We start from the raw sequence: 14,459 nt of genomic DNA on the forward strand, positions 1-14,459 counted from the left end.
CACTTCAGTGAAAGAAACTAAAGCTTAGAGATGTGATTTACACAATCAACAGCTGATGAGGAATAGAATGAAATCAAACTAGTTCAGGATTTGAGCTCTTGTTAAACATCATGCTGTGCTTCAAACATGCATGCCACCTATGTGCATACTCACTGATGTAGTCAGTATACAAACATACTCATTTCTTTCAGAACTACCTTATTTTCGGATACCTTCAGATGGCAGAATTGCAAGTATAATGCTGCTTTTTCTCTGAAACCTTCAAGTCAGCCAGTCTAGATTTTCCCCTTGACCTTGTTGTGTTCTATATAGTACATTACTCATTCTATTATGTGTTTTGTGTCCATATCTCTAAGGTGAGGATACTGTTCATATTGATCTTGTTGAATTGCTGTGAGGATGGAATATAACAATTGGCATACTCCTTATATGTACATGTACATTAGTACATGAAGAGGAATCTCTTCATGTACTAATTTTCTCATCATGAAGATGGGTTCATAGCAGTACTTGACCTCTTAGAACTAACAAGGATAAAATGGGATGAATCAAATGTTCAATAATTGTTTAATAATTCTACTCATACATCAATTGTTCAAAAATTATTTAATAATAATTTTCTGACTTCAAGTATAAGGAAAAGAGTTTCAGATGAATTAAGTGACCTGTTGGGAGCTGCACAACTAGGAAGTGATAGTTGGGATCTGAACCTAGGTATCTCTGATTCTGAATGCCATGCTTTGCATTATTAAATTATTATTAATCTCGGAAGGTCCGGCAAGCTACCAAGAGTATCCTGCTCGCACGGCAGAGCCTGGCAAGGTACCCGTGGCATATTCGATATGCCAAAAACAGTAGCAACAAGTCTCATAATGGAGACGTTACTGGTGCCCGCTCGAGCAAATCGATGAACAACGGGATGACAGTGCTACTGTGCAGTGCATTAAAAAGAAAAAAGCACAAAGAGAAAATCCAGCTCCATTTCTTTTAGTTTATAGGAGGAGCTCCTCCTTGATGAGCTTTGTGAATTTACTGATATGGAAGGAATGACAGACATCTTGGAATTAGCATGAAATATTCAAAAGGCACCTAATGGAGGGTTTTGTCTGTTTCTTTTCCTGATTAAGGCTCACATATCTAGGTAGTTTTATTTATTTATTAGGGTTTTTTAAAAATTTTATTTTTTGAAAGATGTTTGTAATAATTCATCACATTCAATATTTCGACCAACTGAGCTACCCGGGCTCTCTGGAGTGATAGCACAGCAGGTAGGGCATTTGCCTTGCATTAGGCTGACCCTGGTTTGTTTCCTCAGTCCCTCTCGAGAGCCCGGCAAGCTACCGAGAGTATCCCGCCAGCACGGCAGAGTCTGGCAAGCTACCCGTGGGGTATTTGATATGCCAAAAACAGTAACAACAAGTCTCATAATGAAGACATTACTGATGCCCGCTCGAGCAAATCGATGAGCAACGGGACGACAGTGCTACAGTGCTACAGTGCAATATTTCAACACCGATGCCACACCCATTACACCTCCTAATTACCTTCTAATTTTACCACCACCACCCAAGCCTGCCCTCAAAGCAGATGCTAAATAATTTATTTTATATTAGTTGTTATAAATAAGCCACTAACAATGATCCAAAAAAGATTTCCTTGAAAGAAAGTATGTGAAAATTATTGTATTTCACTTGGAGCCATTAAACCCCTAGATAAGAGATCATTAACACGTTACAGGTTGAGTCTTGTGTGTTAACATTTTATTTTTTTTGCAAATCAAGATCTTTTTTTTTTTTTTGTAAATTAAGATTGGTTCCTTTCTACTTTACACCCCATCAAATGTGGTGCACTGCCCTTGGTATATCAGTGGCATAAAGTACGAAATGTCTTGGTATATCAATGGCATAAAATATTAGCACTCTGAGAATTCTAAAATTTTAAATAGGGTGCTAGAGCTGAAGTTAAATTTTTAACTGGATGGTGATTTTGGGTTCTGGAGGCATCTCTGAGTGTGTTGCTCTTTTCTGAGACTTATTTGTGAGTCTCTGGATCATGTCCATTAATGAATTTATATGGCAGCCAGAGACAGTTTGTGTGTGTGACTTCGGGGCAGCCAGAAACAGGGAGATGGGGGAAAGGGGCCCATTCCCAACTCCATGGGAGGTTTCAGTCACAAAACCTGCATACCTGGGTTTTTCAGTGAATTCATTTTCATGCATGAGGGCCTCATCCTGAGCCTGTGAATGAGAGCTGTGAGCATGGCGGCAATTGGGTTCCGGAGTTTGTGGTTGCTAGGGTTCTGTTGGGGCAGGTGGAGGGACTCACTCACCTCCCTCTGAGGTTCCCAATGAAGTCGGCCTGGTGTGGGTAAGGTGGTATCTCTGCCGAATGTTGTTCTCTTCCGAGATTTATTCTGTTTTTTTTTTTTAATTTTACTTTTCTTTTGTCTTAGTGAACAATCTAGTATATTCTACATTATTGTGAAAAATTGGGATATCTAGGATAAACTCTTTGAACATCTCTCCCTTGCCTCTCAATCTCCTTTATGAAAGATATTGTTTTACCTTTTGTCAGTCTTATAAGAAATAATTAGCATGCATCTCTGTATGAGTCTAAGGAACACAGTCATGATGAACTGATTTTGTGAAATGATAACCATTGTTGGTTTGGCTAATAATATTGTTTTCAAAGGCAACTATGAACTCTGCAGGGATGGAGTTAGGACAGTTAGGCATGATGAACTTTTTCTGTTAGCCCAGGCTGCCACCAGTCTTTGAATAGGACTCATCATTGGTTGTTCCCTTAGAAAATTCAGGTTTGATGGCAGAGATGTGGAAACAATCTAAACGTCCATCGGTCACTGAATGGATAGATAACGGATAGATAATGTGTGGTATATACAGACAATGGGATACTATTCAGAATTATTTTAGAAAGAAGGAAACTTTGCAGTATTGAACAGAAGAGAGAAAAGTGGAACAGGTTATGCTTAGTAAAATAAACTAGTTACAGAAAGACAAATGCTGCATGGTTATACTTGCATGCGCTATCTAAAATAGTTCAATTTATTGCTCAAAGAGTGGAACAGAGATTGTCAGGAACCAGGGACCAGGGAACGGACCTAAAATTTCAGTTAAGCACAGTATATGCTTCAGGGCTCTGCTCTGCATAATGCATCACACTTAAACATTTGTTGAGAGGGTAGAACTCTTGTTAAATATTCTAAATACAATGAAATTAAAATTTAAAAATCCAAATTTGAGAATCTGATGTGTTTTCATTGCAAAAGAGTCTATGAGCACTAATGAATATGCTGGCTCCTTTCCAACTCAAGTAATTACATTCCCGACACCCACAATTCCCCTGCAGTTTTAATTAGGAAATGTGTTTTGCTTCCCCTCTGTGTCTGCTGAACTGTATTTCATACAGGTGTGTCCTAGTCATCTTTCAGCCAAAGAACTGAGATTTACTGTGAAGCTACAGCTTAAGTAATAATTTAGATAAGCACATTACATAATGTGTTATTACTCTTCACTCTAGTTTTTCTTCATCTAATTTCTTTGAAATGGAATTAAATCTGAAGTCCACGGACAAAAGTTTTTCACCAATTCTAACTTTTGAGAAATTATTGAAATATTTTTATCTTTATTATCTTTCATTCATTAACCATCAACTTTTTTTTTTTTCTTTTTGCTTTTTGGGTCACACCTGGCACTGCACAGGGGTTACTCCTGGCTGTGCACTCAGGAATTACTCCTGGCGGTGCTCAGGGGACCATGTGGGATGCTGGGATTTGAACCTGCGTACAAGGCAGACGCCCTACCCGCTGTACTATCGCTTCAGCCGCAACCATCAACTTTTTGAACTTCAACTAAAACCTATTCTCTCTTCTTTTGGGTTTGACGCTTGAGCTGCTGGTCTGAAACTTTTTCCAAGGATGTTTTGAGCTGTGAAATGATGAGGAAACATTTTATGTTTTCTGTGTATGGAGGTAATTCCTGGGTACTAAACTACCCTGTCTCACCCAGCTCTAGAATTTCAGTAGTTGTAATTTCCCCTTCGGGTGCTGGAGTGATAGTACTGTAAGTTGAGCATTTGCCTTGCATGCAGCCAACTGGGGTTTGGTCTCCAGCATCCCAGATGTTCCCAGGTTCAATCTCCAGCATCCCAGATGGTCCTCTGAGCCCTGCCAGGAGTGATCCTCTGAGCACAGAACCAGGAGTAACCTCTGAGCACCACCAGGTGTGGCTCCAAAAAAAAAGTTATTTCTTTCAGGTTTCAGGGTTCAAGGAGATAGCTCAGTGGCCACGTGATGGGACCCAAGCTCCAGTCCCCACACTGCATGGTAACTGAGCTTGACTCTGGTGGCCCCATTGGTCCATGGAACCACAGGGCCAGAGCAGCTCCACCACTTCTGGCCCTAGCATAGAATCTTCCAGCCTGGTAGAACAAGACTTGCCAGGAGTGATCCATAGATTCCCTGAGCACCACTTCCGAGACAGCTCCAGATTTATTTTTCCCAGTATGGTTGAATTGCTCCAAAGTATTAGACCATAGAAATTAAGCAGCAATAGTCTATTAATGTATTCCTTTGCCACTGCTTCTCACAGGTGTATTTCATCCTCCTGTCATTTCTCCTGATCTTGCCATCTGGCACCAGCTGTGTTGAGAGAGTACACGGCCACCAGCCCTTTGGAGAGTTCCGTTTCTAGCCAGATCACTCTTAAATTCATTAACTAAACTAGTTCTCTCCTCATTTGTGTGGCAAAGATATCCTGAAGGTTATGTTTTTTTCTTTTAGCACCATTCAATCCTCTTGTTTGCTATAAGTATTATTTAATATTTTTTAAATCCTAAAAAGTAAAAGGAAAAATTATTTAAAAGATCATAGGTATGTGTGTTTTTGGGTTATCCTGGCTACTTTAAGTAATAGTGTTAGAGTTGATTTTCTCTTATAAACATATATTACTGTCTATTTGTACCTATATTTGGATATGAAATTTATTTTTAGTTCATTTGAAAAGAATTGAGGGGATAAAAATAATAAGCATATTTTCTTTCTAAGGAGTAGCAAATTTGTAATAGACCTAACAATTTCATATGAATGCTATAAATATAGTAGCTGTTTTAAAATAATACAGTTTTTCCCTAAAAATACCTATGAGTGTCATTATTAAATTCAGGAGCCAAACTTAGTATTCCATAATCTCATACTAGCACAACCATGCAGTAAAAAATGTTTCTCATGTAATGTTTGTGGGAAAAACAAAACTTAGAAGTCACATAAAATAATGTTAACAGTGCTATGAATATTTATATGCACATTGAATGAAAAAAGGGCAAAAAGAATATTCTAAAAGCATCATGGTGGCTAGTCTTAGGTGGTAGCATTAGCACTGAGTTTAATAGAAGATTTTTGTTCTTTAATAACTTCAAATTTTTCTCCAATGAACATATGCCACTTTCATAAGTTAGTTCCCAAGTACTGCGTAGGGCATGAGGCTAGGAGATAGGATAGCACTGTGATACCTGGCATGTGCCTGATCCAGGTGCAGTTCCCAGCACAACACATTCCCTCTGTGCCTCTTCCTTCTCATACCTGCACCCTCTACCCCTACAGACGTGTTGGGGTCACCCCTGGCACCACAGGGTCTATGCACACAGCTTCTGGGCCCTCGCATTGAACTGCGGCCCTGTGAGTGGAGAATCACCGGTGGGGCCCCAGGACCTCCTGAGCACCCGCCTCTAAGTGGATACAAACAAAAACGAATTCTGGATTCAAAAGACATTTTTCTAAGTTATAGTTATTCCAGGCTGGAGCGATAGCACAGTGGTTGGGCGTTTGCCCTTCACGCGACCGACCCAAGTTCGATTCCTCCGCCCCTCTCGGAGAGCCCGGCAAGCTACCGAGAGTATCGCGCCGGTGCGGCAGAGCCTGGCAAGCTACCCGTGCGTATTGGATATGCCAAAAACAGTAACAATAAGTCTCTCAATGAGAGACATTACTGGTGACCGCTCGAACAAATCTATGAGCAATGGGATGACAGTGACAGTGATAGTTATTCCATGTCCATTTCAAGTTCTACCTTGTTCGATTTTGTGGGTTCCACAAATAAAAAGAAAAAAGCTTACCAATAAAATGAGCAACTTCACACGGTCATCACCATGTCCAAGCATGTACTCCTCTGGTGACTTTTTGCTGTCACATCCTCCCTACCCTTGATTCTTCTTGCTTTCCTCTCCTGCAGGCATACACTAAGGAATTTGACTCCGAGTCATGCAGGCTGAACTGTAGGCTTGAAAACTAGATCTGTCTAGTTCTTTTCTTACTCTCCCCATTGTAGAAGAGAACATTGCTGCTGCTGCTTCTTTCATTTTTCTCGTTGCTGCTTCTTTTGATAAAATGAAGCACCACGGGCTGTTTATGTACTCTTCACATCTGTGATTGTGTTACAGCTATTCGTTCATGCCTCTGCCTGTGTGTAGACAAAGAGAGTGATATTTGTTCGAGCCTATACTGTGTTAGGTACCAAGGTGGGCCTTAGACATTCATTTGTTTATCTCAGCCTCCCATTGACCATGTCATAGGGATGTTTTGAGCTCTCTTTTACAAATCTCTCTAGATTTTTTTATAGCACTTATGAATTATAGGTATGGAATTGAAGCCTGCTCTTTGATGCTAATGCTAGAAACATGAATAACTGAGTATCAGGGAAACTGAACTAGAGCTTTCTCAGAAAGCAGAAAAGCCACTATTCTTTTTTGTTTTAATTTTATTTATTATTTATTTATTTATTTATTTATTTATTTTTGCTTTTTGGGTCACACCCGGCAATGCTCAGGGGTTACTCCTGGCTCATTAACTCAGGAATCACTCCTGGCAGTGCTCAGGGGACCATATGGGATGCTGGGAATTGAACCCGGGTCGTCCGCATGCAAGGCAAATGCCCTACCTATCGCTCCAGCCCCTTTAAAAATTTTTAAAAATTTTATAAGGTGGTTCACAATATTTGATTACAGTTAATATTCAAACACCAATCCCACCACCATTATACCTTCCCACCATCAAAATTGGGGTGTTTCTATCCCAAGCCCCAATCCCTGCCCCAAAGCACAACCAAAGTAATATATTTCATATTGTCTGTTATGGAAAACCACTGAAAATGCTACAAAAAAGTATCCATAGAGGAGACAGTGTGAAGATTGTTCTATTTTAGTAGGGGCCATTAAGACATTCTTTAGAATATCACTAACATGTTGTTAAAGGTTGAGTGATGTGAGCTTTCGTATATATATCTAAAACTATGTATATATGCATATATACATACATATATATTTCCCTCTATGATTTGTTGCCTACTTTGAACCCCATCAAGTGTGGTGTGGTACTTATGGAGAATGGGTAGGGAGTGTCTTATGATGTGTTGCGCGGCTACAAATGCAGCCTTGTGGTCCAGGAATACATCCACGTACGTGAGGCTCGGCCTGAGCACGTGTGGAACAGCCTTGACCATGGTGGCAGTTGTGTTCTGGAGGTTTTCCGCTGCTGGGGCTGGGTCCCTTGGGGCAGGGAGGGATCTCACCCGCCCCCCTCTTGGATGCCTCAACTGAAACAAAGCCATTATTCTTGAGAAGGCAGAACTATGGACAGTTATTTGAAGCTGTTGTGCTAGCATAGGGATTTATTTATTATTTTCCTTGGGTTAGGGGGCCACCCTCAGTGGTTTTCAGAGGCTACTCCTTGCCCTGTTGTCAGTGACCCTTGATAGTGTTCAGAGGTCACATGTGGGGGTCTGGGATTTGAACCAGCATTGGCCACATGTTGGGCAAATGCCTTAACCCTTACACCCCTTACACTATGGTCCCTAGCATAGGTATTTAATGGTACACATTATGGAGTGTGTGTGTGTGTGTGTGTGTGTGTGTGTGTGTGTGTGTGTGTGTGTGTGTGATTTGAGAGCGACTATGTCCTTAGGTACCCAATTATAGGTCACTTTCACAGAAATTTTTTGTTTTGTTAAGCTGCAATATGTTATGCTATTCAATGTTCCTTAAATGTTGAGTCTTAAGTAATTAAGAAAGATTGGACAGGAAGCTTGCTCTTGCTCCCTTCTTTTGCTATCCGATCCACACCTCCACGCCCCATAGTTGGTCACTTGAAGCAACAATGATTTTGGCTTCATAATTGTGACTTTAAGGATCAAGATATGTCATTTGCTTCTCATAATTTTCTATTCATTAACACAAGCAAGTTGTAATAGATCATTTCAGAGGCCCTCCAATCTCCCCAGTTCTGGAATTTTCATGATTTTTATATTAAATTATCATGTGTGGCTGCAGCAATACTACAGTGAGTAGGGCATTTGCCTTGCATGCGACTGACCCGGGTTCGATTCCCAGCATCCCATATGGTCCTCTGAACACCTGCAGGGGTGATTCCTGAGTGCAGAGCCAGGAGTAACCCCTCTGCATTGCCAGGTGTGACCCATAAAGTAAAGAATAAATAAATAAATAAATAATCACGTGTGTATGACTCTCCAGCTAGCACTTTGAGCGATTTAATCAAAAAGCATTTGTTCATGAGAATTTGTTCTTCACTTGGAAGTAGTATTTTCATTGTCTCTGACTTAATGTGAACATTTTATTTGGAAGACCAACTTGTCAAAGATGCTTTCATTTAGGGCTAGAGAGATACTAAAGGGTCTCCTTTTGGGGCTGGAGTGATAGAACAGCGGATAGGGCGTTTGTCTTGCACGCAGCTGACCCAGGTTCGATTCCCAGCATCCCATATGGTCCCCTGAGTACTTCCAGGAGTGATTCCTGAGTGCAGAGCAGGAGAAACCCCTGAACATTGCCAGCTGTGACCCAAAAAGCAAATGCAAAAAAAAAAAAATATAATAATGGGTCTCCTTTTTTTTTTCTGGCAAAATATAAAGAATTGGCCATATTGGTTGGCAGCATTGTTTGTGTGCCAAGAAGACTTTTTTTTCCATAATGATTGATTTTTTTCTCAGTGGGGGTGATGGTGGTCATATATTTAGCCCACACTAGTGAGAATTTGTTCTTCATATTTGTTGCCCGAAGTAGGAGCTACTGCTGGTTTTGTGTGTAGAGCTTACTCCTGGAGGTGCCTGGGATCAAATCCAGGTCAGCCAGTGTGCGTGTGAAGCAAGAGCCTTACCCCTGTGACATCTCTTCAATTCTTATCCAAATGTCTTTTCCAATTATTCATTATAAATTTATTTATTTATAATTAATAAATAAATACATTCATTTATTTCCACTACAATTAATATTTGCTCCTTATTTTGGTTTTCTTGGAGCAGTTTGTATTGTATCATTTATTTGCATCAGACATCATTAACTGATAAAAGCAAGCATATCTGAGGATGTCCAGGAACTGAGTTGCTTTTGCCAGAATTTACTCCTGAAACCCTTTGCCTTCCTGTCATCAATGTGTTTGAACATCCATTGATGTAATCTTTTTATTCCTATCTCCTGACTGGATGTGCCAATAAAGAGAGGTGTTTGAAATCAGTGACTCATAAATGAATGCAAAGCATACTGCTAACAAGAAGTTCCTTGTAACTTTTAAACAGCAATAGTAAGAATCATATTGTATGGATTTGAAGCCTGTCATTTTTAATGACTAAGCATGCAGACACATTAAAACACTTTTATATGCTTATAGCTTGCAATTTAGTTCCTGTATTGGAGGAGAGAACAGTGATGCACAGAATAATTTTCTATGATGCCAGTTAACATAGCACTGATAAGTTTCGCAGCGAATCATTTGACCTCTGTGAACTTCTATTTCTTCATTCGTAGAATGTAGTAATAGGCTTTGAACAAGGGTTCTCAGCTTCAGGTCTATTGAGATCAGGGTCAGTGAATATTTTCCTGTAGGAAAAGGATTAGTCTACATATTATAGGATGCGTAGGCACAGTTTGGACTCTACTCACTAGGTTCCAGTAACAATCCTGAGTTATGGCAAAGAAAAATGTGTCATGACTCTGCCAAGGGTCACCTGGAGGACAGAGGTTACCGTGTGGAAGACTGATGTTAAGAATTACATTTTGGGGGCTGGAGTGATAGCACAGCGGGTAGGGCGTTTGCCTTGCATGCGGCTGACCCGGGTTCGAATCCCAGCATCCCATATGGTCCCCTGGAGTAATTCCTAAGTGCAGAGCCAGGAGTAAACCCTGAGCATCGCCAGGTGTGACCCAAAAAGCAAAAAAAAAAAAAAAAAAAAAAGAGAATTACATTTTGATTCAATCAGCTTAATCGCTGGATGAATAAATAGCAGCGCTCCTACAGTATAAAATAAAAAAAAGAATTATATTTTGGGGACTGGAGCAAGAGTACAGCAGATATGGTGCCTATCTTGCACGTGCCATCAAACCTGGGCTTAAAATTCCCTGGCAGCCCATATGGTCCCCCTCACCTACCAGGAGTGATCCCTGAACACAGAGCCATGAGTAACTTGTGAGTGGGGCTCAGGAATTATTCCTGGCAGTGTTCAGCAGACCATCTGGGGTGCCACGGATCAAAATGAATTTGGCGACATGCAAGGCAAGCATCCTACCCGTTGTACTATCTCTCTAGCCCTGAATTACTTTTTTTTTTTTTTTTTTTTGCTTTTTGGGTCACACCCAGCGATGCTCAGGGGTTACTCCTGGCTTTGCACTCAGGAATTACTCCTGGCGGTGCTTGGGGGACCATATGGGATGCCGGGGATCGAACCCGGGTCGGCCGCGCGCAAGGCAAACGCCCTACCCGCTGTGCTATCGCTCCGGCCCCTGAATTACATTTTTAAGAGGCACATTTGAATTCTAAGGTGGTAGGATGTAAATGAGCATAATTATTAACAACCTGTGATAAGATGTGTGATAAAATTTTCTCAGTAGAGTGACATGAAGAGTCGACTTTTCTTGTTTCCCACTCTTCTTTCCCTCCACTATTGCAATGAGCAGGGCTCACTCTCATGCTTACCTCGAGTGCTTCTTACCAAGTGCATCTTTGGTGCATCTGTCTGTAGCCTCTAACACTCAGCCCAGCTGCTCCGGGGGCTCAGGTGCTTTTAGTTGTGTCTTTGATCCCTGGGGGGGTCATTTCCTTTCATTGTCGTGTTTGTATATGGTGTAGTTTTCATTAGGGTCGGTGGCTGTGCACACACATGCTCACGAGGGCTTGTAGCTACAGGTTGAGCTGCTGGCACATATTTTAGTGGTGGTGCTTGCACACACCTGGCAGTGGTGGTCTTTCGATCACACACTGTTATGGTGCTGGGGATTCCACCAGATCCAGGTTGGTGCACGTGTGTGAGAAGCATGGGCAATTAAACCTGCAGCTTATTCTTGCATGGCAGGCGTTTCTTACCATGGGACCTTCCCCAAGGCCCCCATTTTTCTTTATTTTGAAGGCTTTCTTGATAAAATGTATTACTATGAATTTGTTTCTTTCATTAAAATGTGAGAACTCAGTTATCAGTGTGGAAGTTGCACCCCATATGGTCAAAAGTTTGTAAAAACAATATATATATATATATATATATATATAGACTTACATTTTTATGTTTATAGATTGATACATTTGGTTGGGATGGGCTAGGCTACTGGGAGAGCGATACTCAGCGTAGTCCTTAGAAGTAATTCTTGCAGTGGAAGAGAAAAAAGACAGAGCTGACTCCAGTTTTATCCCTGGCACTTCGTGGTCTCTCAGAAAACTCTGGGTGCAACCCCCAAACATAGAGCCAGTGTAGACCACAAGCACCACTATGCAAAACCCCAGAACCCCCCAAATTAAAAATATAAAAAGTATGTCAAATGCTGGATGATCTTGCTCATTTTAGGTATGTAAAGAAACAAAACAAAATAATGGTGTCAGAGAATGAAAAATTGTTCCTCAATTACAAAACTCAGGCTAGTAAGCAGCTGGGGTGAGGGGAGAGGAGGAAGAGGTGAACTAGAAGTGACATAAGGACATCTGCGGAGGGAGCTGGGCACTTTGGCAGTGGTGAAACGCAGTTACCGTGTACCATAAGATGAATTGTGCTGTAGTCATGATCCTTCCACTACCATAAAACAGATCACTCAGTAGCTCCCGGCATATGACAGATTTCAAAATTGGATGCTGATGAAGTTTTCTTATACATGAATAGACATAGAGAGTATCATGCTGAGTGAAATAAATGAGTCAGAAGGAGAGGGACAGGTATAGTATGACAGCATTATTTGTAGTATGTAAAAAATATATAATAGAAGACCAATATCCAAGGCCAGGGAAAACAAGGGCTAGGAGGACTGGTCAATGGTTAGAAGAATCTACCACAAGAGTGTGTGGGGTGGAGGGTAGGTAAAATAGAGAAGGGACCAGTATGACAATAATAGTTGGAAATGATCATGCTGGACAAGGTCTGAGTGTTAAAAGTGAGTAAAGGGATATATATGACAACCTTTCAGTATCTGTATTGCAAACTACAATGCAAAAAGGGAGGTGGGGGAGGAGGAAGGGAGAGAAGAGAGAAAAAGAGGGGGAGAGAGGGAAGAAGAGAGGGGGGAGAGAGAGAGGAAGAGGCAGAGGGAGAGGGAGAGAGGGAGATGGAGAGGGAGAGGGAAAGGGAGAAGGTGAGGGAGAGAGGTGCCTGTCATAGAGCATAGTGGCAGACTGAGGGTGGGGTGGGGGGTGATGGGAGGGAATCTGGGGATGCTGGTGCTGGGAAATGTACACTGGTGGAGGGATGGGTGTTGGAACACTGTATGACTGAAATCTAATCATGAACAGCTTTGGAAGGGTTTATCTCACAGCAATCCAATAAAAAAAATTCTTGGAAAAAAATTGGATGCTGAGACAATGGGCAGATGAATGGTGAATGAAGGTTGAAATATTGTTAACTCATGTGATTTTAGGATCAATATTTCATCAATGACATCTAAGAATAGTAATTACTAAAGTGAAGGGAAGAGATCACTGGGTGTGATAGCCTAGAGCCCAAGGTCCTGCTTACTTTTGCTTTTCCTGTTTTCCCCACATCTCTCCCTGCAGCCCTTTAGCCTTCCTTTCCTTTCATCTGCCTGCCCTTCCATTTACTTTCTTTGTTTCTGAATTGATTTCACGATGGCTATTATAGTCTAGCCTGTCTTTGACTCTGACATGAGGATCTCCTGAGAAAACAAAACCCACCCCATTGGGTTTTGTGAATTCACATAGAGGCGTTCCTAAGTGAGAACTCTTTGATCTTCCTTCTCTAGTTATCTGAATTAGACTATTGATGTGATTCCTCATCTTTGATGTTCCTTCCTTTTGATTTTCTAAAGTTCTGTATCTTTTTGTGGTGGTGGTGGTGGTGGGGGGGGGGTAATTTATTTTTCAACAATGTAAAGGTTTCTATATGAAGAACCTGTATTTTGTGACTGATGGGTTCTACGCTTACACCCTCATCATGATGTAACTGATTTGGTACAGGAAGCTACTTCCTGCATTTTGTAAAAGAGCTTGAGACCAGATGAGTTGAGAGAGAGAGAGAGAGAGAGAGAGAGAGAGAGAGAGAGAGAGAGAGAGAGAGAGAGAGCAACTAACTAATATGTACAATGGGACTGGGTCTACAGCATTATTATGTAGATGCACAGATAATTGGATGCAAAGTCTATGGTACCAGGAAATTGAAATGTTTTTCTTTATGGTTTGTTTTAAAGTAATAAAGATAATTTTTTAAAGTAGTTACTTCATAGCATCATAGCTTTTTTTTCCTTGGGGGCCACACCTGGCAGTGCGCAGTGCTTACTCTTCTGGCTGTGTGCTCAGGGTTCAGGGACCTTATGGGATGCTGGGGATCAAACCTGGTCGCTGAATGTAAGGCGGGCACTAAACCCACTGTATTTATCTCTCCAGTACCCATGGCACCATAGCTTTGATTTAAGGGGATTGTAATCTTTAAAATGGACAATTAGTTAATATTGGGAACTTTTCTATTAGTTGTACTTTCATAACCATGTTGCTCATAATCTTTTCTTTCTTAGACCTTCTCTCACTATGCCTCATAGAAATCTAACAGGAAGCTGCAACGTTAATTGTGGTTGTAAAATACACGAGTATAAACCAGTCTGTGGATCAGACGGAATCACATACTTTAACCCTTGTCTGGCTGGCTGTGTTAACAGTGGCAATCTAAGCACTGGGGTGAGTATATTCCACCAATTTCTGTATGAATATTAATTCCCACAGCCTGGGAGCAGGAAGTGTAGCGTTCATAAGCCATTGTTTAATTTCAGTATCCTCTTTCCAAAAATTTAAATAATTGATAGAATTCTTTATTATAGAAATCCAGACTGGAGAAAATGATGCTACCAGCCCCCGTTCTCTCCAGGATGACGGAGACATTTGGATAGGGCGATTTCATTCTCTATCAGCCCTTCCCTACTTTATGTTCTGTGCTTACTCAGTGAAACCTGATCAAGTT

The 14,459-nt window shown here is 41.0% G+C and overlaps 1 protein-coding gene across 2 annotated transcripts in view; it reads left to right on the top strand.

Annotated features, from left to right (window-relative positions):
* The window catches only part of SLCO5A1 (solute carrier organic anion transporter family member 5A1), a 161,341-nt gene that overhangs the window by 129,952 nt on the left and 16,930 nt on the right, over positions 1 to 14,459 (top strand). For both annotated transcript variants that reach the window (XM_004602403.2, XM_004602404.2), the window contains one exon: positions 14,020 to 14,179. In XM_004602403.2, coding sequence (XP_004602460.2) covers positions 14,020 to 14,179 — 160 coding nt within the window. The remainder of the gene's footprint in view (positions 1 to 14,019; positions 14,180 to 14,459) is intronic.

The sequence above is a fragment of the Sorex araneus genome, chromosome 2 (assembly GCF_027595985.1).
Source record: "Sorex araneus isolate mSorAra2 chromosome 2, mSorAra2.pri, whole genome shotgun sequence".
NCBI classification, from domain to species: Eukaryota; Metazoa; Chordata; class Mammalia; order Eulipotyphla; family Soricidae; genus Sorex; species Sorex araneus.